The sequence below is a fragment of the Theropithecus gelada genome, chromosome 11 (genome assembly GCF_003255815.1).
Source record: "Theropithecus gelada isolate Dixy chromosome 11, Tgel_1.0, whole genome shotgun sequence".
Classification (NCBI taxonomy): Eukaryota; Metazoa; Chordata; class Mammalia; order Primates; family Cercopithecidae; genus Theropithecus; species Theropithecus gelada.
The window spans coordinates 101,842,038-101,865,842 of NC_037679.1; the positions used below are offsets into that span (position 1 = coordinate 101,842,038).

Here is a 23,805-nt window from a genome sequence, read left to right on the forward strand (position 1 = left end):
TGAAAATTTGGCCAGGCGCGGTAACTTATGCTTGTAATCGCAGGGCTTTGGGAGGCCGAGGTGGATGGATCAACTGAAGTCAGGAATTCGAGACCAGCCTGACCAACATGGAGAAACCCCGCCTCTACTAACAATACAAAATTAGTTGGGCGTGGAGGTACATGCCTGTAATCCCAGCTACTCAGGAGACTGAGGCAGGAGAATCACTTGAACCCAGGAGGCAGAGCTTGTGGTGAGCCAAGATCGTGCCATTGCACTCCAACCTGGGCAGCAAGAGCGAAACTCCATCTCAAAAAAAAAAAAGTGAAAATGTACATGCATGTGTACATAAGTAAATATTAATTGTGCTATAAACATAAAATTTGTGTACTTTAGGAAGTAATGTCTCAGTTTTTAAAAATATAAGCATGGTGGCTCACAATTGTAATCCCAGCACTTTGGGAGGCCAAGGTGGACTTGAGCTCAAGATTACTTGAGCTCAAGAGTTCTAGGGCAGCCTGGGCAACATAGCAAAACCCTGGTCTCTACTAAAAATAAAAAAAAAAAAAAAATAGCCGGACACAATGGTTCACGCCTGTAATCCCATCACTCTGGGAGGCCGAGGCAGGTGGATCACCTGAGGTCAGGAGTTCGAGACTAGCTTAGCCAATATTGTGAAACCCCATCTCCACTAAAAATACAAAAAAAGTAACCGGGCGTGGTGGCAGGCACCTGTAATCCCAGCTACTTGGGAGGCTGAGACAGGAGAATCGCTTGAACCCAGGAGGCAGAGGTTGCAGTGAGCCAAGATTGCACCATTGCACTCCAGCCTGGGCAACAAGAGTGAAACTCCATTTAAAAAAAAAAAATAGCCAGGCGTGGTGGTTTATGCCTGTAGTCCCAGCTACTTGGAGGCTGAGACCGGAGGATCACCTGAGCCTGGGGAGGTCAAGGCTGCAGTAAGCTGTGATCTAGCCACTACACTCTATCCTGGGTGACACAGTGAGACCCTGTCTCAAAAAAAGAAAAAAAAAATGTGAATGATCAGATCTTTGCCTAAAACTTACCTAACTGTGTGCTTTGCAGGCATTGTCTGACTCATACTCCTGGGAATATTTCTCTCGTACAAACATTGAAATGAGATGGGTTTATTCACAACACATCAGGAATAGAAATGGGACTAAGACCTAGGTTTCTTGACCCACAAGTCTGAAAAATGGGCGTGGTTTTAGTGTAACATCAATGCTTTGAGAATCAAAGTACATACTCAAACTTTCCTGAGAAATTGCAACTGGAAGGGACTGGATTTTCTCCAAATTCAACAAAATGAATGATGACAAAACCAGTTTCTTATTGGCTAGAGTCTAGGCTAGATCATCTCCAAGATCCTTCCCAACTCTAAAATTGTATTCTATGAGATAGCTTGAATGAGTTTGTTTCTAGTACCATCCTATGGGATAAAGGTTTCTCTAGATATTCTTTAAGGGCTTGGGTTGGGGTAGTTCTCAGAACTCTTTTGTGTCATTCCCTTTGTCATAATCCTCAGGTTGAGGAACCTTTGAGACCATCAACGTCCTGGCAGAACTCTGTGTCTGAGCGGCCACCCTACTCTTACATGGCCATGATACAATTCGCCATCAACAGCACTGAGAGGAAGCGCATGACCTTGAAAGACATCTATACTTGGATAGAGGACCACTTTCCCTATTTTAAGCACATTGCCAAGCCAGGCTGGAAGGTAATATGTCCCAGTGCAACCAAAATCAACATCAGTCCAGCCTGACAGACTGTCTCCAGTGCTGTGCTGCAACTTGTATCTGGGACAGCAGTTAAGTGCAAAGGATACTAGAATGATAAACGTATCTTTTGGGTTGTGACTCAATCTTATTGAATCCAGGCAAAATCATTAACAAGAGTTCTTTAACTACTTCATCTGTTACTACCTAAAGTTCATGAAGAGTCTTCAATGTAGCACTCAAGCCCACTTTTCTGCTACACTGAACAGCAGTCCTAGATGCCAGCAGCTAGAGTGGCTAAGTAGTTTTATGAAAATGTCTTGATTAAAAAAAAAGAATGCTGTGAACCTTAAGACCCAAGATGTCATCTCCTATAGCGTCACATACCATTTCTAGTGGGCAGGGGTTTTCCTTTCACTTCATTCATGGAAAGACCAAGATGCCTGGGAGTCAGTGTAGCTCATGCAGTTGGTCAGTGTCAGAGCCACAAATGAGGTCTTCTCACGGGTGCTCAGTTCCAAGCCAAGTGTGCTTTGTTTTCCTCATGGTAGAACTCTTTCTTTTTTTTTTTTTTTTTTTTTTTTTTTTTTTTTTTTGAGACAGAGTCTCGCTCTGTCGCCCAGGCTGGAGTGCAATGGCAGATCTCAGGTCACTGCAACCTTCACCTACAAGGTTCAAGCGATTCTTCTGCCTCAGCCTCCCAAGTAGCTGGGACTACAGGCATGCACCACCACACCTGGCTAATTTTTTTGTATTTTTAGTAGAGACGGGTTTCACCATGTTGGTCAGGCTGGTCTCGAACTCCTAACATCAAATGATCCGCCCGTCTCGGCCTCCCAAAGTGCTGGGATTATAGGCATGAGCCACTGCACCTGGCCCCTCATGGTAGAACTCTTAACTTTACTCCCTTCCATCAGCTTACTTTCCTAGTTTTTTTTTGTTTGGTTGGTTTTTTGAGACAGGGTCTCACTCTGTTGCCTGGGCTGGAATACAGCCTTAGCCCCTTGGGCTCAAGCTCTTCCCTCCTCAACCTCCCAAGTAGTTGGGATAACAGGTGCACTACCACAGTCCACTAATTTTTGTTGTTGTTGTTGTAAAGGCAGTTGCCCAGGCTGGTTATTATGTTGCCCAGGCTGGTCTGAACTCCTAGTCTCAAGCACTCCTCCTGCCTTAGCCTCTCAGTGCACTGTGATTACAGGTGTGAGCCACCACACCCAGCCTTAATTTCCTAGTTTCTTGTTTGCTTGTTTGTTTGTTTGAGGCAGGGCCTCACTCTGTCAACCAGGCTGGAGTGCAGTGACACGATCTTGGCTTGCTTCATTCTCTGCCTCCCAGGTTCAAGTGATTCTCCTGCCTCAGCCTCCCGACTAGTTGGGACTACAGGCATGCGCCACCATGCCTGGCTAATTTTTATATTTTTGACAGAGACAGGGTTTTGCCATGTTTGCTAGGCTGGTCTCAAACTCCTGGCCTCAAGTGATCCACTTGCCTCGGCCTCCCACAGTGCTGGGATTATAGGCGTGAGCCACCACGCCAGGCCTAATTCCCTAGTTTCTTAATATCTCTGACCCACCTGTCTTGCTATTGATCACTGCCTCACAGCCTTACTCTGCTTTTCTAGCCCCTGACAGCTATCCAGGTCTTTTCTTTATCACAATCTAAGGTTGACATCAGTCTTTGTTCCCGTAGAATAGATGGGTTTATGGCTGAGGGTGACAGCTCTGCAGTGTGGAGTGTGAGGAGAGTTGCCAAGAGACAGGGCTACAAAGACACCAGAGGAAGCCTGTGCTAAGCACAGTGGGAGGGGCCTGAGGCTGGTTTCCCCATGTGTTTGAAGGGTGATGTTTCTGAACCTAAAGTAACTGATAACCAGTTGTCTTGCTCTTCTTCCAGAACTCCATCCGCCACAACCTTTCCCTGCATGACATGTTTGTCCGGGAGACGTCTGCCAATGGCAAGGTCTCCTTCTGGACCATTCACCCCAGTGCCAACCGCTACTTGACATTGGACCAGGTGTTTAAGGTGAATGCCCTGCTTTTCTCTAAATAGGGCCTAAGTTGGAGGTCGTCATAGCCATCTCAAAAGGAACCAAGTTCTGCTAGTGATGCTTTCATTTGATCGGGGGAGAGTTAGAAGCCAGCCAGCCACCCAATTAGTGACTTGCACAAAACCCACTGAATTAAGTACAGTTGACAAATACCAAATGACACATTTTTGTGCTAGACCAGAGCAAGGAGAGGCTGTTCTGACCCAACAGAGAGGGCCTCCCAGGGCAGTGTTTTCCTAACTTCCCTGTGAACGGGAATTGCCTGGGACATTGTTAAAACACAGCTTCCCAGACCCCTCTCTTGGGGCTCTTGATTTAGTGCTTCTGGGATGGGCCCAGGAATTTGTATTTTTAGCAAGCATCTCAGATGATTCTTCCAAGAAATTCTGGGAATGCTTGCTCTAAAAAAAGCCCTTCCTGCCGGCTGTGGTGGCTCACGCCTGTGATCCCAGCACTTTGGGAGGCCGAGGCAGGTGGATCACCTGAGGTCGGGAGTTCGACCTGACCAACATGGAGAAACCCCGTCTCTACTAAAAATACAAAATTAGCCGGGTGTGGTGGCGCATGCCTGTAATCCCAGCTACCTGGGAGGCTGAGGCAGGAGAATCCCTTCAACCCAGGAGGCAGACGTGGTGGAGAGCCGAAATCGTACCACTGCACTCCAGCCTGGGCAGTAAGAGTGAAACTCCGTCAAAAAAAAAAAAAAAAAAGCCCTTCCTTAGGCTGCAGACCAGAAGCTGAGCTACTAGAACGTCTCTTCAGACAGAAGCTATTTTGGCATTTCAGAGTGCCTACAAGGCTGCAGCCATTCTCCTGGGAGGGACGGTTGTCTGGGGTGTCTTTTGTCATCAGTCAGGAATAGGTGTTTTTCCCGATCTGGTCCAATTGACCACGTTGGTGGTAACTTCATCTCCTTTCTCTCCCACAATGCCTGGCCGCCACCAGCCACTGGACCCAGGGTCTCCACAATTGCCCGAGCACTTGGAATCAGTAAGGTTCTTTCCCTCTGGCTCGGGGCTTGGCCTTGTTTTCCTTTCACTGCTCAGCATGGCTTTATGGACAGAGACAAGCTGTGATGTGGGGAAGGGTGCCTATGGCCATGTGACTGCCAGCTCTAGACACAGAACACCCTGAGGCTCGGGCACGCACCCACTTCCCTCCCCTCCCATGGGCATCACGGGTACGCTGAGCAGAGCGGGGCGCGGCAGGGGAGCATGCTGCAGCGGCCACAAGCGCATGGCGCCAGCCTCACGGGCGGCAGTGCACTCGCTCACTTTTGTGCCTAGCTTTTCTTTGTCATGCATATAGCTACCTGCTCTGGCATCCCCCAGGGGTGTTGAGGACACGTGGGTGAGGCGGTAGTGCCACTCTGCCATCACGTGTCTGTAGGCCACCCACCGGCCCACTAATCATGGTTTTGGAGACCGCTCGCCTGCGTCCATCCCCTCAGGTTGGCCTCCTCTCTCTGGACTGTCGGTTAACTCAAGCACACGCCACCAGAGCAGCTGGTGGGGTTTTGCCATCCCCTCTTTACCTTATTAACACAGGTTTCTTTCTCTCCCCACCTGCCACAAGCAGCAGCAGAAACGACCGAATCCAGAGCTCCGCCGGAACATGACCATCAAAACCGAACTCCCGCTGGGCGCACGTTAGTATGGGAGAGTGGGCCTCGGGCCTGGTCCTTGTTCTGGGGGCATAGCTTTAGGGAACCAGACTTCAGGATTCTGTTCCCACCTCAAAGGGATCTGAGCCCAGAGAAGGAGAGCAAAGCTCCTGGGGCTACGAAGGGGTGTACTCCAGTCCCCCTGCTCCTGATCTCTCGTGTTTCCTCCTAGGGCGAAAGATGAAGCCACTGTTACCACGGGTCAGCTCATACCTGGTGCCTATCCAATTCCCGGTGAACCAGTCACTGGTGTTGCAGCCCTCGGTGAAGGTGCCATTACCCCTGGCGGCTTCCCTCATGAGCTCAGAGCTTGCCCGCCATAGCAAGCGAGTCCGCATTGCCCCCAAGGTGGGTGTCCTGTTTTCCTCTGAAGAGAGATTCTGGCCAATTAAGAATGTTGAACCTTCAGCTTGGCAAAGCACTCTGAGAAGTGTTCCTTGAGAGCTTATAAAGTAGACAAGGCATAAAAACATAGGGAAGTGTAATAGCATTAGAAGAGCTAAAAAGGTGTTTAGATTCCAATGTCAGTGGTGTCAGAAGGCCCATAAATACCTGATGAGTTTGTAAGAATTCAGACAAGGGTGATTGTGATAGATAAGCTAGGATGATTAAGGAAGATACACAAGGGAGGCAGGCCTTAGAAAGAGGTGGATTTGGTCAGGTGCGGTCACTCACGCCTGTAATCCCAGCACTTTGGGAGGCCAAGGCGGGTGGATCATGAGGTCGGGAGTTCGAGACCAGTGTGGCCAACGTGGCGAAACCCCGTCTCTACTAAAAAATGCAAAAATTAGCTGGGCATGGTGGCACATGCCTGTAATCCCAGCTACTCGGAAGGCTGAGGCTGGAGAATCACTTGAGCCCAGGAGGGGGAGGTTGCAGTGAGCCGAGATCACACCACTGCACTCCAGCCTGGGTGACAGAGCGAGACTCCGTCTCAAAAAAAAAAAGAAGGAAAGAAGTGGATTTGAGGCTAGACGTTGTGGGTCTCACTTGTAATCCCGACACTTTGGGAGGCCAAGGCAGGGGTATTGCTTACGACCAAGAGTTCGAGACTAGCCTGGGCAACATAGCAAGACACCAGTCTCTGCTAAAAATACCAAAAAAAAAAAAAAAAAAAAAAAATTAGCCAGGGTGGTAGTACATGCCTGTGGTACCAGCTACTCAGGAGGCTGAGGCAGAAGGATCACTTGAGCCCAGGAGGTTGAGGCTGCAGTGAGCCCTGTTTGCACCACTGCACTCCAGCCTGGGCAACAGTGAGGCCCTGTCTCAAAAAAGAAAAAGTAGATTTGGGTAAGCAAACAGGTGTGGAGAGAGCATGCTAATGGGCAGTGCCATGGAGGCAGGAAATGCAGTTTGTACCTGGCAGTAGTAGGGTGACTGGGTCAGACTAGCTCAGGGTTTCTCACGTAAGTCCTATTAACGTTCACAGCTGGAGAATTCTTTGTTGGACATGGAAGGGACTGTCCTGTGCATTGAACGGTGTTTAGCAGCATCCCTTCTTTTCCCCACTAGATGCCAGTAGCACCCACCACAGGTGCGACAATTAAAATGCTTCCAGACATTGCCAAATGTCCCCTGGCAGGGAGGGAATCACCCCTGCTTGAGTATCACTGGTCTCGCTTGAGGGGAAGGTGAGAAGAGTAAATTCAGAGCAAACTGGGATCAGCCATCAGATCTGCACTTAACGCTGTTAAAGGGTTCTGTAAGTAAGGGCTGACATGTAACCAAAGTGAAAGGCTTCCCCCATCCCCTTCAGAGAGATGAAAATAGCATAGACTCTGGAGTTTAGAGCAACTTGGGTTTGCTTTTTTTTTTAATATACACAATATTTTAAGCCATGCACAGTAGCTCACACCTATAATCCTAGCATTTTGGGAGGCCAAGGAGGAGGATCACTTGAGGCCAGGAGTTCAAGACCAGCCTGGGCAGCAAAGTAAGACCCTGTCTCTAACAAAAAAAAAAAAAAAATTTTTATTGGCCAGGCATTTTCATGGATACCTGTTGTCCCAGCCACTTGGGAGGCTGAGGCAGAAGGATTACTTGAGCTCCAGAGCTGGAGGCTGCAATGAGCTATAATCGTGCCACTGCGTTCTAGCTTAGGCAACAAAATGAGACCATCTCTAAAAAAAAAGTCTTTAATTATAGATAAAATATATTACACACAAAATTATATTAAAAAATACATAATTTAGCATAAATGCATTAATGTGGTCGTAGCATGTACACTGTTTTGGTTTTAATGCAGTGGATTTTTCCTCCCCTTTCCTTTTTGGCTCCCCTCTTCACCCTACCATCACCCACATCACCTACTCCCAAGATAACTGGTTGATAATTTATGATGCTTTCTTGCATATTTTATCGATGCTCCTAGTTATACATGTATAGCGGTAGCCATTTTATATGTACACATACAACACATAGAACATTGATAATGTAATCGTGTTGTACATACTTCTCTACATGTCTTTTTTTTTTTTTTTTCCTGAGACGGAGTCTCACTCTGTCGCCCAGGCTGGAGTACAGTGGCATGATCTTGGCTTACCGCGACCTCCCCCTCCCAGGTTCAAGCGACTCTCCTGCCTCAGCCTCCTGAGTAGCTGAGATTACAGGCGCCCGCCACCACGCCCAGCTAATTTTTGTATTTTTAGTAGAGACGGGGTTTCACCATGTTGGTCAGGCTGGTCTCGAACTCCTGACCTCATGATCCGCCAGCCTTGGCCTCCCAAAGTGTTGGGATTACAGGCGTGAGCCACTGCGCCCGGCCTCTACATGTCTGAACTCAAAAATACCTCATGGAAGTTCTTCCAAGTCACTTGGCATAGTTCTAATTCATTATTTTTTAGTGTCCATGTAATATTCCATGATGTGGCTACACCACAGATTTTTCAGCCATTCCACTTTTATGGACATATTCTGTTTCTCAATTTTTGCTCAATGAATGACATTGCAATACATATGTTTGCAAGGATCTCTGTTACTAGTGCTTTCATTTCTCTAGGATAGAGTCCCAGATGTGAGATTGCTGGGTGAGAAGGTATTTTAAATTCTACTAAATATTGCTAGATTGCTTTCCAAAAAAGCTATGATAAGTCATGTTTAAACCAACAATATATGATAAGATCTGTATCTTTGCCAGCAATTGGTATTATTAGTCTACTATTTGCCAATCTAATGTGTATAGCTTATATCTTCTTGTTTAATTTTTTTAATGTTTTATTTATTTATTTTTAAATCTTTTATTTCCATAGGTTTTTGGGGAACAGGTGGTGTTTGGTTACATGAGTAAGTTCTTTAGTGGCGATCTGTGAGATTTTGGTACACCCATCACCCTCTTGTTTAATTTTGTCTTTCTTTGTTTATCAGTAAGTCTGAGCACCCTGTCATTACATTTGGTGACTTGGAATCGTCCTCTATGGATTGCTTATTTATGGGCATTGCCCATTTTTCTAAAGGTTCTGTTATCAATTTGTGAGAGCTCTTTGTTTTTCTTTTTTCCCTTTTTTTTTTGAAATGGAGTCTTGCTCTATCGCCCAGGCTGAAGTGCAGTGGTGTGATCTTGGCAACCTCCACCTCCCAGGTTCGAGTAATTCTCGTGCCTCAGCCTCCTGAGTAGCTGGGATTACAGGTGCCCGCCACCATGCCCGGCTAATTTTGTATTTTTAGTAGAGACAGGGTTTCACCATATTGGTCAGGCTGGTCTCGAACTCCTGACCTCAGATGATCTGCCTACCTCAGCCTCCCAAAGTGCTGGATTACAGGCGTGAGCCACCGCGCCCAGCCCCCTGTGAGAGCTCTTTGTTGTTAAAATAATCTTCTGTCTTTTATGCTGAAGATATTTTTCTACTTCTATTATCTCTTTTCTTTTCTTTTTTTTCTTTTCTTTTTTTTTTTTTTTTTTTTTGAGACGGAGTCTCGCTCTGTCGCCCAGGCTGGAGTGCAGTGGCCAGATCTCCGCTCACTGCAAGCTCCGCCTCCCGGGTTCGCGCAATTCTCCTGCCTCAGCCTCCCGAGCAGCTGGGACTACAGGCGCCCGCCACCTCGCCCGGCTAGTTTTTTTGTATTTTTAGTAGAGACGGGGTTTCACCGTGTTAGCCAGGATGGTCTCGATCTCCTGACCTCGTGATCCACCCGTCTCGGCCTCCCAAAGTGCTGGGATTACAGGCTTGAGCCACCGCGCCCGGCCTCTTTTTTTTCTTTTCTTTTCTTTGGAGACAGGGTCTTGCTACGTTGCCTAGTCTGGAGTACAGTGGTGTAATGAAGGCTCACTGCATCCTTGACCTCCCAGGCTCAAGTGATCCTCCCACCTCAGCCTCCCACCTGTAGCTGGAACTACAGGTGCATGCCACCACGCCCAGCTAATTAAAATATTTTTTTGTAGAGATGGGATCTCACTATGTTGCTCAGGCTGGTCTCAAACTGGCCTCAGTGTCCCAAAGTGCTGGGATTACAGGCATTGTTTGTTTGTTGTGTCTTAATTTTGTTTATGGTATCTCTTGCCACAGTAAAATTTTGCATTTGTATGTAGTCAAATGTCTCTCTTCTCTTTTACAGCTTCTGGGTTTCCAGTCTTGGTTAAGAAGGTCACCCGCACCCTCAGATTGTATATGTAGTCTCCTAGATTCTCTTTCAGGATTTGTATCATTTTAAGGTTTTCATTTTTTTTAAAGCCAGTCAAATTTAGCAGTTGGGGGTTGTATAGCAACTTTAGTGACAATAATGTCACTACCCACTACCGTCAGAGCAGCCTAAGGTTCTAATCTGCACGCGTTCAATCTTTGTAAGCAGTGTCAGACAGGCATGCAATTTTATTTCCTCTCAGATGAATGCTATTATCATTATGCCACTACATACTACATGCTCTCATCTTTTACCCCCAGAATTGAACTGCCAGCTTCAACATATATTGTATTCTCATATTTAATAGATTGTAAGACTTTAAAACGACACAAAGAGGATCAGTACCAATATGTGATTCTTTTGTGCGTCCTGTCCGGTGACCGTTGGCTGAAGCCAGAGTTCCCTTTCACCTTGTCTCTTTCCCTTTCAGGTACTGCTAGCTGAGGAGGGGACAGCTCCTCTTCCTTCTGCAGGGCCAGGGAAAGAGGAGAAACTGCTGTGTGGAGAAGGGCTATGTCCTTTGCTTCCAGTTCAGTCTATCAAGGAGGAACAAATCCAGCCCGGGGAGGAAATGCCGCACTTAGCGAGACCCATCAAAGTGGAGAGCCCCCCCTTGGAAGAGTGGCCCTCCCCGGCCCCGTCCTTCAAAGAGGAATCATCTCACTCCTGGGAGGATTCACCCCAGTCTCCCACCCCAAGACCCAAGAAGTCCTACGGTGGGCTTAGGTCGCCAACCCGGTGTGTCTCGGAAATGCTTGTGATCCAACACAGGGAGAGGAGGGAGAGGAGCCGGTCTCGGAGGAAACAGCATCTACTGCCTCCCTGCGTGGCTGAGCCGGAGCTGCTCTTCTCAGAGGGGCCCAGTACTTCCCGCTGGGCCGCAGAACTCCCGTTCCCGGCAGACTCCTCTGAGCCTGCCCCCCAGCTCAGCTACCCCCAGGAAGAGGGAGGACCTTTTAAGACACCCATTAAGGAAACGCTGCCCATCTCCTCCACCCCGAGCAAATCTGTCCTCCCCAGAACGCCTGAATCCTGGAGGCTCACGCCCCCAGCCAAAGTAGGGGGGCTGGATTTCAGCCCAGTACAAACCCCCCAGGGCGCCTCTGGCCCCTTGCCTGACCCCCTGGGGCTGATGGATCTCAGCACCACTCCACTGAAAAGCGTTCCCCCCTTTGAATCACCGCAAAGGCTCCTCAGTTCAGAACCCTTAGACCTCGCCCCCGTCCCCTTTGGCAACTCTTCTCCCTCAGATATAGAAGTCCCCAAGCCAGGCTCCCCGGAGCCACAGGTTTCTGGCCTCGCAGCCAATCGTTCTCTGACAGAAGGCCTGGTTCTGGACACAATGAATGATAGCCTCAGCAAGATCCTGCTGGACATCAGCTTTCCTGGCCTGGAGGAGGACCCACTGGGCCCTGACAACATCAACTGGTCCCAGTTTCTTCCTGAGCTACAGTAGAGCCCTGCCCTTGCCCTTGTGCCCAAGCTGTCCACCGTCCTGGGCACTCCTGTGGCTGAGCAGTCCGAGGCTCAGTGCACCCCAAGCCTCTGAGTGAGGACAGCAGGCAGGGACTGTTCTGCTCCTCTTAGCTCTCTGCTGCCTGATTATGCAAAGGTAGCAATCACACCCTAGCCACTGCTGGGACCCTGTGTTCCCCAAGAGTATCTGATTCCTCTGCTGTCCCTCCCAGGAGCTGAAGGGTGGGAACAACAAAGGCAATGGTGAAAAGAGATTAGGAACTCCCCAACCTGTTTCCATTCTGTGCCCAGCAGTCTCTCTCCTTCCCTGATCTTTGCAGGGTGGACCTTGTAAATAGTGCCAATCCTCCAAATTATCCTCTAATTATAAATGTAAACTTATTTCCTTAGATCATTATCCAGAGACTGCCAGAAGGTGGGTAGGATGACCGGGGTTTCAATTGACTTCTGTTCCTTGCTGTTAGTTTCGAGAGAAGGGAAGACCTGCAGTGCACGGTTTCTTCCAGGCCGAGGTACCTGGATCTTGGTTCTTTACTGCAGGGACCCAGACAAGTGGATCTGCTTGCCAGAGTCCTTTTCGCCCCTCCCTGCCACCTCCCCGTGTTTCCACGTGAGCTTTCCTGCAAGAAGAAATCCTGGTTTAAAAAGTCTTTTGTATTGGGTCAAGAGTTGAATTTGGGGTGGGAGGATGCAGCCGAAGCAGAGTGTGGGTGCCCAGATGTGCGCTATTAGATGTTTCTCTGATGGTGTCCCCAGTCATACCAGGGAGACTAGCATTGACGAGCACTCAGGTGGAGGCTTGAGAAGGCCGAAAGAGCCCCTGACCTGCCTGGCTTCCTTAGCTCGCCCCTCAGCTTTGCAAAGAGCCACCCTAGGCCCCAGCTGACCGCATGGGTGTGAGCCGGCTTGAGAACACTACTGTAACTATCTACTCAATAAAAGTGAGGGTGGACATGCTGGGCTCTGTGATTTATTGGTGTCTGATTCCTAAGGCACCAGGAAAGGTTGGAAAAGAAAGAGGGTGTTGATGGAGACAATGGTGATAGGGAAGAGGCAAGGCCTGAAGTTGACCCAAAGAAGCAGTTGGAGCACCCTGCACAGGCACACACTCTACAACACCAATTGCCGCTTTTCCCAGTGCCAGTCCTGCACAGCTCACCTCTTTTCCCTGTCGTCTCCAACCTTGTTCCTTGGGACCTTTGGACCTGCTGGTTAACTTAGGCCTTCTGAGGGTTCCTTAAGGAGAAAAGCTCCTGAGGGGTAGGGCTCCCTGAACATCAGGGCAGGATGGGCCCAGTTACAGGTGCTCCATTCCCACTGCCATCCCCACCCTGAGGCGTGGGAGCCAGCCTGCCCTGCTTTTCTCCTGCCTGGCAGCAGCTCCTGTTACCATCTTTTGCAGTCAGAATTAAAGAGAGTGCTATCCCCTGCCTGTCTAACCTGAAAAGCAGCCAGGGGCCCAAGGGACACAAGAGCCTCCAGGGACAGGTGAGGGCCTCCTCTCTGCATCACCACTCAGGCAGCATCACCATAGCAACCCCAGGAGTAAACAATGGTGCCAGAAAGGGTTTCCCCACAAAGCCGCTCCTCCTGGCTCTGAGGCCCAGAAGAATGGCCAGTAGCCGGCAAAGATCACTCAGAGGGCCCAGTCACCCACCTCATATGGAAGAACCTTTCCTGCAGGTAGGGAGTGGCCCATCTCTGCTGCCTACGTTTTTGTGCCCCACTGGGCTACAGGCTGTCCCCTATAGTGGGCCAGGCTTTCTTCTGGGCAGCTGACCGCCTGGCCCATACATTTTCTGCTGTCTTCCCCTTTTCATCCGATGACACTGGGAACCCAGAGCTCAGAACACAGAGGAGATGCCTTACTAGTGCCACACCTCCCAGTCCCACCCACTGGGGGGATCTTGTAGAAACGACTTAGGGGCCCAAGCTCAAGAAACAGGTGGGTTTTTGCAATCAGAACTCAGAACTAAGTCCCTGGGGCCAGGCACAGTGGCTCACGCCTGTAATCCCAGCACTTTGGGAGGTCGAGGGGAACGGATTGCCTGAGGTTAGGAGTTTGAGACCAGCTTGGCCAACATGATGAAATCCTGTCTCTACTAAAAATACAAAATTAGCCAGGTGTGGTGGCGCACGCCTGTAATCCCAGCTACTCAGGAGGCTGAGGCAGGAGAATCACTTGAACCCGGGAGGCAGGGGTTGCAGTGAGCCGGGACTGCACCCTTGCACTCCAGCCTGGGCAACAAGAGTGAAACTCCGTCTAAAAAAAAGAGAAGTCCCTGGGGATGGATAGGAGGGAGAAGCATTTTAAAAGAGACACATTTTTGTTGCGGTCAGGCACTATGCTAAGTAAGGCCATTTCATTTCACCCAGCATGGTATGCCAAGCAAGAGCACAGACAGAGGGCTTAAGTCCCAGCTGTCACTCAGGCACCAGCACCCTGCGTGAGTTACCAACCCTTACTGTATCTTGCTTTCTGCATCTTTTGAGATGGGGACGATAGCAATACTTGCTCATAGAGTTGCAGGGGTTAAATAAGATGCATGTAAGTAGCACAGCGTCAATATGTATTTGCTGCTGTTTATTTCATGGGGGGCAGGGTGCAGAAAGGGGAAGAAGGAGCTGGCCATTCTAGACACTTTCTGTACTAGCATTTTAATGAGGAGTGGGAGGAAAGCGTCAATGACAGAGAAATGAGTATTGAGAGGAGTCTGGGATGGGAAGACACGTGGCCCTATTTTCTGGAGAAGGACTTTCCTGGTATTTCGCCAAGACCAGGAGCAAGTGAAGGTGGGCTGCCCCCTTGGCATGGTAGGGGGCATTTCCCTTCATGATTTCCTGAGACCTGATGTACCCTCTAAGGAGCACGTTCCTGGGTGGGAATGTGGGGACACCAGAAGGGAGGAGGGAGGTGAAGGTAAAGAGCGAAAGCTGAGCACAGAGGGTGGGAAGTCAAAGCCAAAATATGGTCAATGGCAAGAGACCAAAAGATGAGTGACTGTGACAATGATACGGAGCAGCCATAACTGCTGCCGGGCAGGAGAGGGATAGAGATGTGGCCCTGCCAGGACTTCTGTGTCCCGATGAGAATCCTGGGCTGGCGGAGGCTGTGCCTGGGAAGGAGAGCAGAGTGCCTCGTCCACCTTTCTGCACCCCTGTCTGCACAACCTTCCCCAGGCTCCCTTTTGTCTCTCCCTAGATGGTCCAGGCCAGCGAGTCCCTCCCGCCCTCCCAAACGTGGGCTCAGCGTGAGTTCTTCCTCCCCAGCGAGTCCTGGGAGTTCCCTGGCTTCACCCGGCAAGCCTACCACCAGCTGGCCCTGAAGCTGCCGCCCTGCACAGACATGAAGTCCAAGGTGCGCCAGCGGCTCATCCATCCTTGGAAAGGTGGCGCTCAGCACACCTGGGGCTTCCACACGTGGCTCGATGTGTGCCGCCTGCCTGCCACCTTCCCCACTCGGCCTGATAGGCCCTACGATAGCAATGTCTGGCGCTGGCTGACAGACTCCAATGCCCACAGACGCCCCCCCACGGAGCACCCCATCCCCCCTCCCTCCTGGATGGGGCAAAACAGCTTCCTGACTTTCATCCACTGTTATCCCACGTTTGTGGACATGAAAAGGAAGAAGCAGGTGATTTTCAGGACAGTGAAGGAGTTGAAGGAGGTGGAGAAGCTCAAGTTGAGGAGTGAGGCAAGAGCACCTCCACTCGATGCCCAGGGCAACATTCAGCCGCCAGCGAGCTTCAAGAAGTAAGACGGCGCCTCCTCAGGGAGCCCACCCAGCCTGCCCTGCCCTGCCCAGGTGACCCCTCCCTCTCTAGGGTTCCTGTTTCTAACCGGGACTCTGCCCTTCCCACCTCTGGTCATCTGAAAACCAAACTCTTTTCTGAGTGTAGCTGAAAGGACAAGGTGGAGACAAGGTAAGAACAGCGAGTGGAGGCACAGAATTTCACTAAAATCTGGGGGGACAGCTATGCAGGAGACACCTGCTAGGTACTGGGGATACGAAGTGTGTTTCAGTGCCTGCCCTCAAGGAGCTTTGCAAAGATAGCTATCAAAACAAGGCTACACACGTGAAGAGCCCAGAGTGTGACACAGAGGGTGTTAAAGGAAGTCAGTTATTAATGTAAAGAACTGGAGTGAGGCCGGGCGCAGTGGCTCAAGCCTGTAATCCCAGCACTTTGGGAGGCCAAGACAGGCGGATCACGAGGTCAGGAGATCGAGACCATCCTGGCTAACCCAGTGAAATCCCGTCTCTACTAAAAAAATACAAAAAAAACTAGCCGGGCGAGGTGGCGGGCGCCTGTAGTACCAGCTACTCGGGAGGCTGAGGCAGGAGAATGGCGGGAACCTGGGAGGCGGAGCTTGCAGTGAGCTGAGATCCGGCCACTGCACTCCAGCCTGGGCGACAGAGCGAGACTCCGTCTCAAACAAACAAACAAACAAACAAGAACTGGAGTGAAAGTTGTAGCCCGAAGGCCTGGAGTGCAGTTCCAACCCCATGACCATGGCGAGGTGCCCGCTTCTCCAGTCTCAGCTACGTCACCGACGAAGGAGGGGATCCTCAGGTACCGACCTCACTGTAGGAGGATAAATTGAGCTAGTGAATAGGTGGAAGAACTGAACAAAAGTTAGATGTTATGGCAGGGCACGGTGGCTCAGGCCTGTAATCCCAGCACTTTGGGAGGCCGAGGCAGCTGGATCACCTGAGGTCAGGAGTTCCAGACCAGCCTGACCAACATGGAGAAACCCCGTCTCTACTGAAAATACAAAATTAGCCGGGTGTGGTGACGGGTGTCTGCAATTCCAGCTGCTTGGGAAGCTGAGGCAGGAGAATCACTTGAACCCAGGAGGCGGAGGTTCTGGTGAGCCGAGATGGCACCATTGCACTCAAGCCTGGGCAACAAAAGTGAAACTCCATCTCAAAATAAATAAATAAAATAAAATAAAATAAAAGTTAGATGTTATTACAGAAATTCAGGAGAGAAGGGTTGCAGCGAGCTGGAGTGTCCCTGCCACAGGAAGCCTTCATGGGGAAGTCAGCGTTCAGGCTGGAAGGGTGGAAAGCCAGCAGACAGCCAAAAGCAGTGGCTGAGGCCCTCCAGGCAAGGCTGAGAAGTCGGAGCAGAGTCAGGAACATGAGAGGAGCCGCTGTGAACCCCGCAGCTCCTGCTCCCGGCCACCCTGGGAACTCACGGATGCTTCCTAACTGTGTCCAGCCCAGGCACTAAGCATGCAAGAGTAACAAGATAGGGGGAAGGCAGTGAAAACGGAATGTCTCAAATTCCAATCCCAAGGGCATGACCAAAGCACTGGGGAGTTGGAGCAGGAGGTTGTGAAGATTTTTAGTCTGAAAAAAAAAAAAACAAAAACAAAAAACAGACTAGGCACGGTGGCTCACGCCTGTAATCCCAGCACTCTCGGAGGCTAAGGCAGGCAGATCGCCTGGGGTCAGGAGTTCGAGACCAGCCTGGCCAACATGGTGAAACCTCATCTCTACTAAAAATACAAAAATTAGCTGGGCGTGGTGGTGGGTGCCTGTAATCCCAGCTACTCTGGAGGGTGAGGCAGGGGAATCGCTTGAACCCAGGAGGTGGGGGTTGCAGTGAGCTGACGCACCACTGCACTGCAGCCTGGGAGACAAGAGCGAGACTTTGTTTCAAAACAAACAAACAAACAAAAAAACAACGCCAAAGGTTGGTGACTTTGAGAAACGAGTCCCCTTTGTGGGGGCCCAGGCTTCTCCCTGCCTCCTGCTACCCTTCCCTGAAGACTGCTGATTGCTGATAGGTGCTGACCCTGGCGAAGGGGAGAAAGAGCACTCCAGAGAGATTCACAGTGGTGTGACAGTGCCAGGTGGCGTTCCAAACGCTTCTCTGTATTATCTAATCCCCCAGGACCTTCTGGGTAGAAACTATCATTAACCCCATTTTTTTTTTTTTTTTTTTTTTGAGGCAGAGTCTTCCTCTTTCGCCCAGGCCAGAGTGCAGTGGTGTGATCTCAGCTCACCGCAACCTCCACCTCCTGGGTTCAAACCATTCTCCTTGCCTCAGCCTCCCGAGTAGCTGGGATTATAGGCTCCCGTCACCATGCCTGGCTAAGTTTTGTATTTTTTAGTAGAGACGGGGTTTCTCCATGTTGGCCAGGCTAGTCTTGAACTCCTGACCTCAGGCCCAACTCGGCCTCCCAAAGTGCTGGGATTATAGGTGCAAGCCACCATGCCCGACCTCATTAACCCCATTTTACAGATGGGCTATCTGAGATGGACAGGTCAAGTACCTTGCATAGCCAAGTGTGGTGGTTCACGCCTGTAATCCCAACACTTTGGGAGGCCGAAGTGGTAGGATCGCCTGAGGCCAGTTCAAGACCAACCTGGGGCACGATATGAGACTCTGTCTCCACAAAAATATCAAAAAATTCGCCAGATGTGGTGGCACACACCTATAATCCCAGCTACATGGGAGGCTGAAGTGGGAGGACTGTCTGAGCCCAGGAGGTCAAGGCTACAGTGAGCCATCACTGTGCCACCACACTCCAGGCTGGGCAACATGGTGAGACCCTAGCTCAAAAAAAAAAAGTTCCCACAGCAGGTGGTTAGAGGGTCAAATGGCATAGGGCCTAGCGTAGAGAAGGGGTTCAGTAGATTGTATCATTATTAGTATGGTATCTCCATGAGAGCAGGATCCTTGTCTCACATGTTTACTGTTGTAGGCCCAGGCCCTGGAGCCAGGAATGAAGGAATGAGTCTCCTCAAGGAATGAGGTCCTGCCTCAGAGCAGGCAGGACACATAACAGGAAGTCATGTGCCACATAATAACCTTTTGGTCAATGACAGACCACATATACCACAGTGGTCTCGTAAGATTATAATGGAGCTAAAAAAAACTCCTGCCTCATTATGTTGCAGTTTTCTTAACATTTTAGCACAATTCCCTCATTTTAAAAATACATGTAGTGGACCGGGAACAGTGGCTCACGCCCATAATCTCAGCACTTTGGAAGGTCGAGGCGGGCGGATCACTTGAGGTCAGGAGTTTGAGACCAGCCTGGCCAACATGGTGAAACCCTGTCTCTACTACAAATACAAAAATTAGCCAGGCGTGGTGGCACATGCCTGTAATCCCAGTTACTCAGGAGGCTGAGGCAGGAGAATCACTTGAACCCGGGGGGTGGAGGTTGTAGTGAGCTGAGATTGTGCCACTGCATTCCAGCCTGGGTGACAGATCAAGACTCCATCTTAGGAAACAATTAAGAAAAAATAAATAGATAAAATAAAATAAAGTAAGATAAAATAAAATAAATTTAGTGGTCAGGCGTGGTGGCTCACGCCTGTAATCCCAGCACTTTGGGAGGCAGGTGGATCACCTGAGGTCAGGAGTTCAAGGCCAGCTTGGCCAACATGGCGAAATCCCGTCTCCACTAAAAATACAAAAACTAGCCGGGCACGGGGGCAGGTGCCTGTAATCCCAGCTACTCAGGAGGCTGAGACAGGAGAATCATTTGAACGCAGGAGGTTGCAGTGAGCCGAGATCATGGCCACTGCTCTAGAGCATCTGGGACAGAGTCAGACTCCATCTCAAAATAAATAAGTAAATACATAAATTTAGTGTCACCTAATCATGTAGTGTTTATGAAGTCCACAGTAGTGTATAGTAATGTCCTAGGCCTTCACATTCACTCACTCGCTCACCCACAGCAACTTCCAGTCTTGCAAGCTCCATTCACAGTAAGTGCCCTATACATCTTTAAATCTTTAATCTTTTTTTTTTCAGATGGAGTTTCGCTCTTGTCACCCAGGCTGGAGTGCAATGGTACGATTTTGGCACCACTCACTGCCTCCTGTGTTCAAGCGATTCTCCTGCCTCAGCCTCCCAAGTAGCTGGGATTACAGGCGTATGCCACCACACCCAGCTAAGCGAGACTCTGTCTCAAAAAAAAAAAAAAAAATTGACTCTGGGCCAGGCATGGTGGCTCATGCTTGTAGTATCAGCACTTTGGAGGCTAAGGCGGGTGAATCACTTAAGGTCAAGAGTATAGCCAGGAGTGGCGGTGCATTTGTAGTCCCAGCTACTCAGGAGGCTGAGGCAGGAGAATCACTTGAACCTGGGAGGTGGAGGTTGCAGTGAGCTGAGATCGTGCCACTGCACTCCAGCCTGGGCGACAGAGTGAGACTCTGTTTCAAAAACAAACAAACAAAAACAAAACAAAACAAAACAAAGACTCTGGATCAGTCAGTGAGCACACTGAAGCACTCAAACTGTAGGGACCCAGAGGACTTCAGACATAGAATGAGATGTAAGCATGATCTTGTTGGGGAAATATAACATTTACATGTAAACCTAGCAGTTCCGAATCCTGGCAGCCCATTTTCATGACCTGGGGCTCTATTTATTTATTTATTTATTTATTTGAGACGGAGTCTTGCTCTTGCCCAGGCTGGAGAGCAGTGGTGTGATCTTGGCTCACTGCAACCTCCACCTCCCGGGTTCAAGTGATTCTCCTGCCTCAGCCTCCCAAGTAGCTGGGACTACAGGTGCCTGCCACCATGCCTGGCTAATTTTTGTATTTTTAGTAGAGATGGGGTTTCATCATGTTGGCCAGGCTGGTCTTGAACTCCTGACCTCAGGTCATCTGCCCACCCCAGCCTCCCAAAGTGCTAGGATTGCATGTGTGAGCCACCGCATCTGGCCTAAGGCTGCTTTTTTTTTTTTTTTTTTTTTTTTTTTTTTTTTTTTTTGAGACAGAGTCTCACACTGTCGCCCGGGCTGGTGTGCAGTGGCACGATCTTGGCTTGCTGCAGCCTCCGCCTCCCGGGTTCAAGCGATTCTCCTGCCTCAGCCTCCCAAGTAGCTAGGATTACAGGTGCCTGCTACCACGCCCAGCTAATTTTTGTATTTTTAATAGAGATGGGGTTTGACTATGTTGGTCAGGTTGGTCTTGAACTCCTGACCTTGTAATCCACCTGCCTTGGCCTCCCAAAGTGCTGGGATTACAGGCGTGAGTGACCAGGTCTGGCCTAGAAGCTCTTTTTTTAATGCTGAGGTTTGAGCCTCCCTCTGGAAATTCTAACTAACTGACCTTGAGGGCAGCCTGGGTAGGTTGTGTTGAAAAGCTCCCAGGGTGATTCTAATGTGCAGCCAGACTGAGAGCCTCTGCATAAACCAACAACAGCAAACAGGGGACTGTCTGCTGAACCAGGTGCAAAGTGTGTTGAGTCATAGAAAATCAGCCACTATTCAGCTGTGTTAAAAGAAACAAAAGTCTATTTCCTACTGTTCGACCCAATACCGCAGGCTTGCTGAGAAGAGGCAGTTACCCAGTGGAGCTGAGTTCTGTGGTCTTCCCACTGGCACTGCATTAGTGGAAAAGGTGAGACTTGAAGGACATTTAGAATCTGGATTGGGATCTGGATCATAATATTATATATAGTATGTCAAAAGGATGGAAGGCTTACTAGCCGAACATTATCTCACCAGACTAACGCCAAAACACACACAAGGTGCAGGCCATTTGGCATAGGTCAATACCCGATTAGGCGCAGAGACAGAAGGGATTCCCTGCTGCCTGATGGCTACCTAGCTTGTGGACAGCAGCATCACCCTTCCCCTTCCCCATCTCTCCACTGTGCCTGGATCTCTTCTTTGATCTCTCTGTTCTCTCCACACCCTTCTCCCAACAGGTACCGGCACATATCCGCTGGTGGGAGGTTCGAACCCCAGGGCCTCCAGCTCATGCCCAACCCATTTCCCAACAATTTCGCCAGGAGCTGGCCCTGCCCGAACCCTTTGCCTCACTACCAGGAGAAGGTGCTAAAGCTGGTCTTGCTGCCCAGTGCGCCCCTGAGCCAGGACCTCATAAGGGATTTCCAAACCCTGCTAAAGGACAGAACTGTCTCACCCCTCCACCACCTCTCCAAGGCACAAGCAAGCAAAACTCCAGCAAGGAAGAGGAAGAGAAGACCTGGGCACTCCTAGAAGGGCTTCCGGGTGGGTGGGGACGATCGCGGCACCCAGAGTCCCAGGCTCCAGTGTTCTCACTCAATGCTCCTTCAGCAAGAGGCCCTGGGGTAGCAAAAGGACTCTGGCATCTGCAGAACAGCCTCTCCACCATCCTCCCAGCCTCAAGCCACCTCTGTACCCCAGGCTATTGGAGACTCAACTGAAGTTCTAAATTGTTATATTTCTTCCTTGGAGGACTCTCATCGCAGGTGGGAGGACTGAGGCCAGGAGGCTGGGGTAGAGCAGGGAGAACAGGGAGGGACTCCAGTTCCTAAGGAGAGGAGAAGTGGGAAGGAAGGAGTGTGTGTGTGTGTGCGTGTGTGCGTCCGCGCGTGTGTGTTGGGGTGGGGGAAGAGGCGCTGTAAGAAACGTGGATAAGAAGCTATCTCCACTCTCATAACCCATTAGGAATGAGGCTGGGATTGGTCAGGGTACAGAAAGCCTCTCAGGCAAAAATAACCACAATGCCACCGCCTCCCTGGACCATTTGATGTCTGGACAAAGACCAGACACAGCTATGCTCGGTTGCAGGGCCCCATGCAGGGTTGGGAGGAGGAGAGGTCAGGTCAGGGCTGCTGCTGGAGAATGGGAGAGTCAGGCCCCAGGAAGGCTAACCAGGTCTCAGCAGAGGAACAAGAGTAGAACAAAGTAGAGCTTCAAGGTAAAAGAGCAGTCTCTCCACACCCTGTTGGGGTTACCTGTGGGGGGAAGGGTGTGCAGGACTTATGCCAAAAGAGCAGTCGGCCCAGAGGCCTTGGGCCTCAGCTTTTTCTATTAGGGAGTCGAAGACCAGGGGTAAAGTAGAGGCAGGCAAAGCAACAGTCAGAATGGTGTTGGCCCTGGCTGGGGTGGAGATGGTTGGGGAGGGTGATGGGAAAGCGGCTGGAGGGGAAGAAGCTGAAATGGTGGGGGCTCTACCTCACCTCCTCCCACGCCCATCACATCCCCACATTGATGGTCAGCACCTACTGAGCTTCTCTTGGCCTCCTGCCCACGGCCTCCTTTGTCTCCATTTCTCTCAAACCCTGCAGGCACCTGGGAATCAAGACACCACAGGGTTCTAGTGCTGCTTTAACCACTAAGCAGCAATGTGACCTTTGGAAAAGTCGCTATTCCCTCTGGCTTTCAGGTTCTTCATCTGCACAATGGGGGCCATTAGTTTATAAATAAATGGAATAAATACAAGAATAAATACAATACAGGTGAAGGACCTGCAAAGTGTGTAGCCCGCTGGCAGCCCTCCAGAAATGAAGCTGTCAATCATTGTTCATAGAATAAAAATAATAAGTAGATAGAATATTATGTAGCCAGAAAAAGAAATTGAGTATTGATAGATGCTACAGTGTGGATGAAATTTGAAAACGTCATGCTGCGTGAAAGAAGCCAGACACAAGCCACACACATATTGTATGATTTCACCTACAGGAGGTACCTAGAATAGGCAAATGTACAGAGACAGAAAGTTGAATAGAAGATATCAGGGGCTTGGAGGAAGGGCATGGGGAGTCACTGTTTTTTGTGTTTTGTTTTTGACAGTCTTACTCTGTCACCCAGGCTGGAGTGCAATGGTGTGATTTCAGCTCACTGCAACCTCTACTTCTTGGGTTCAAGCGATTCTCCTGCCTCAGCCTCCCGGGTAGCTGGAACTACAGGTGCCTGCTACCACGCCCGGCTAATTTTTTGTATTTTTAGTAGAGACGGGGTTTCACCGTGTTAGCCAGGATGGTCTCCATCTCCTGACCTCGTGATCCGCCCACCTCAGCCTCTCAAAGTGCTGGGATTACAGGCTTGAGCCACTGCGCCCAGCTGGGAGTTACTGCTTAATGGGTACAGGGTTTCTGTTGAGGACGGTGATGAAAAAGTTCTGAAAATAGATAGTGGTGATGGCAGCACAACATTGTGAATGTACCACCTCATGCCACTGATTTATATACTTATGAATGATTAAAATGATAAATGTTGCCGGGCGCGGTGGCTCAAGCCTGTAATCCCAGCACTTTGGGAGGCCGAGACGGGTGGATCACGAGGTCAGGAAATCGAGACCATCCTGGCTAACACGATGAAACCCCGTCTCTACTAAAAAATACAAAAAACTAGCCGGGCCCAGTGGCGGGTGCCTGTAGTCCCAGCTAGTCGGGAGGCTGAGGCAGGAGAATGGCGGGAACCCGGGAGGCGGAGCTTGCAGTGAGCTGAGATCCGGCCACTGCACTCCAGCCCGGGCGACAGAGCGAGACTCCGTCTCAAAAAAAAAAAAAAAAAAAAAAAAAAACGGCCGGGGGGGAGGGC

At 49.9% G+C, this 23,805-nt stretch overlaps 2 protein-coding genes across 6 annotated transcripts in view; both read left to right on the forward strand.

The window, feature by feature from the left end:
• The window catches only part of FOXM1 (forkhead box M1), a 21,129-nt gene extending 8,654 nt beyond the window's left edge, over window positions 1-12,475 (forward strand). For 2 of the 5 annotated variants that reach the window (XM_025401154.1, XM_025401156.1), the window contains exons 4-8: window positions 1,526-1,717; window positions 3,609-3,737; window positions 5,341-5,410; window positions 5,598-5,773; window positions 10,473-12,475. In XM_025401154.1, coding sequence (XP_025256939.1) covers window positions 1,526-1,717; window positions 3,609-3,737; window positions 5,341-5,410; window positions 5,598-5,773; window positions 10,473-11,498 — 1,593 coding nt within the window. In that variant the 3' untranslated portion in view covers window positions 11,499-12,475. Of the gene's footprint in view, window positions 1-1,525; window positions 1,718-3,608; window positions 3,738-4,707; window positions 4,753-5,337; window positions 5,411-5,597; window positions 5,774-10,472 lie in introns of all 5 variants that reach the window. The other 3 variants (XM_025401152.1, XM_025401153.1, XM_025401155.1) reach the window with 3 other exon arrangements.
• Window positions 12,476-13,048: 573 nt separating this feature from the next.
• TEX52 (testis expressed 52) lies at window positions 13,049-15,275 on the forward strand. The gene is made up of 2 exons (XM_025402883.1): window positions 13,049-13,201; window positions 14,721-15,275. The coding sequence occupies exons 1-2, from the start codon at window positions 13,130-13,132 to the stop codon at window positions 15,273-15,275; spliced, it is 627 nt and encodes a 208-aa protein (XP_025258668.1). The 5' UTR covers window positions 13,049-13,129.
• The last annotated feature ends 8,530 nt before the right edge of the window (window positions 15,276-23,805 follow it).

Excerpts from the sequence above, each read along its gene's own strand:
- TEX52 (XM_025402883.1), top strand. The coding sequence starts at position 13,130 with ATGGCCAGTAGCCGGCAAAGATCACTCAGAGGGCCCAGTCACCCACCT. Across the intron at positions 13,202-14,720 it reads TGGAAGAACCTTTCCTGCAG|ATGGTCCAGGCCAGCGAGTC; the intron begins GTAGGGAGTGGC and ends GTCTCTCCCTAG.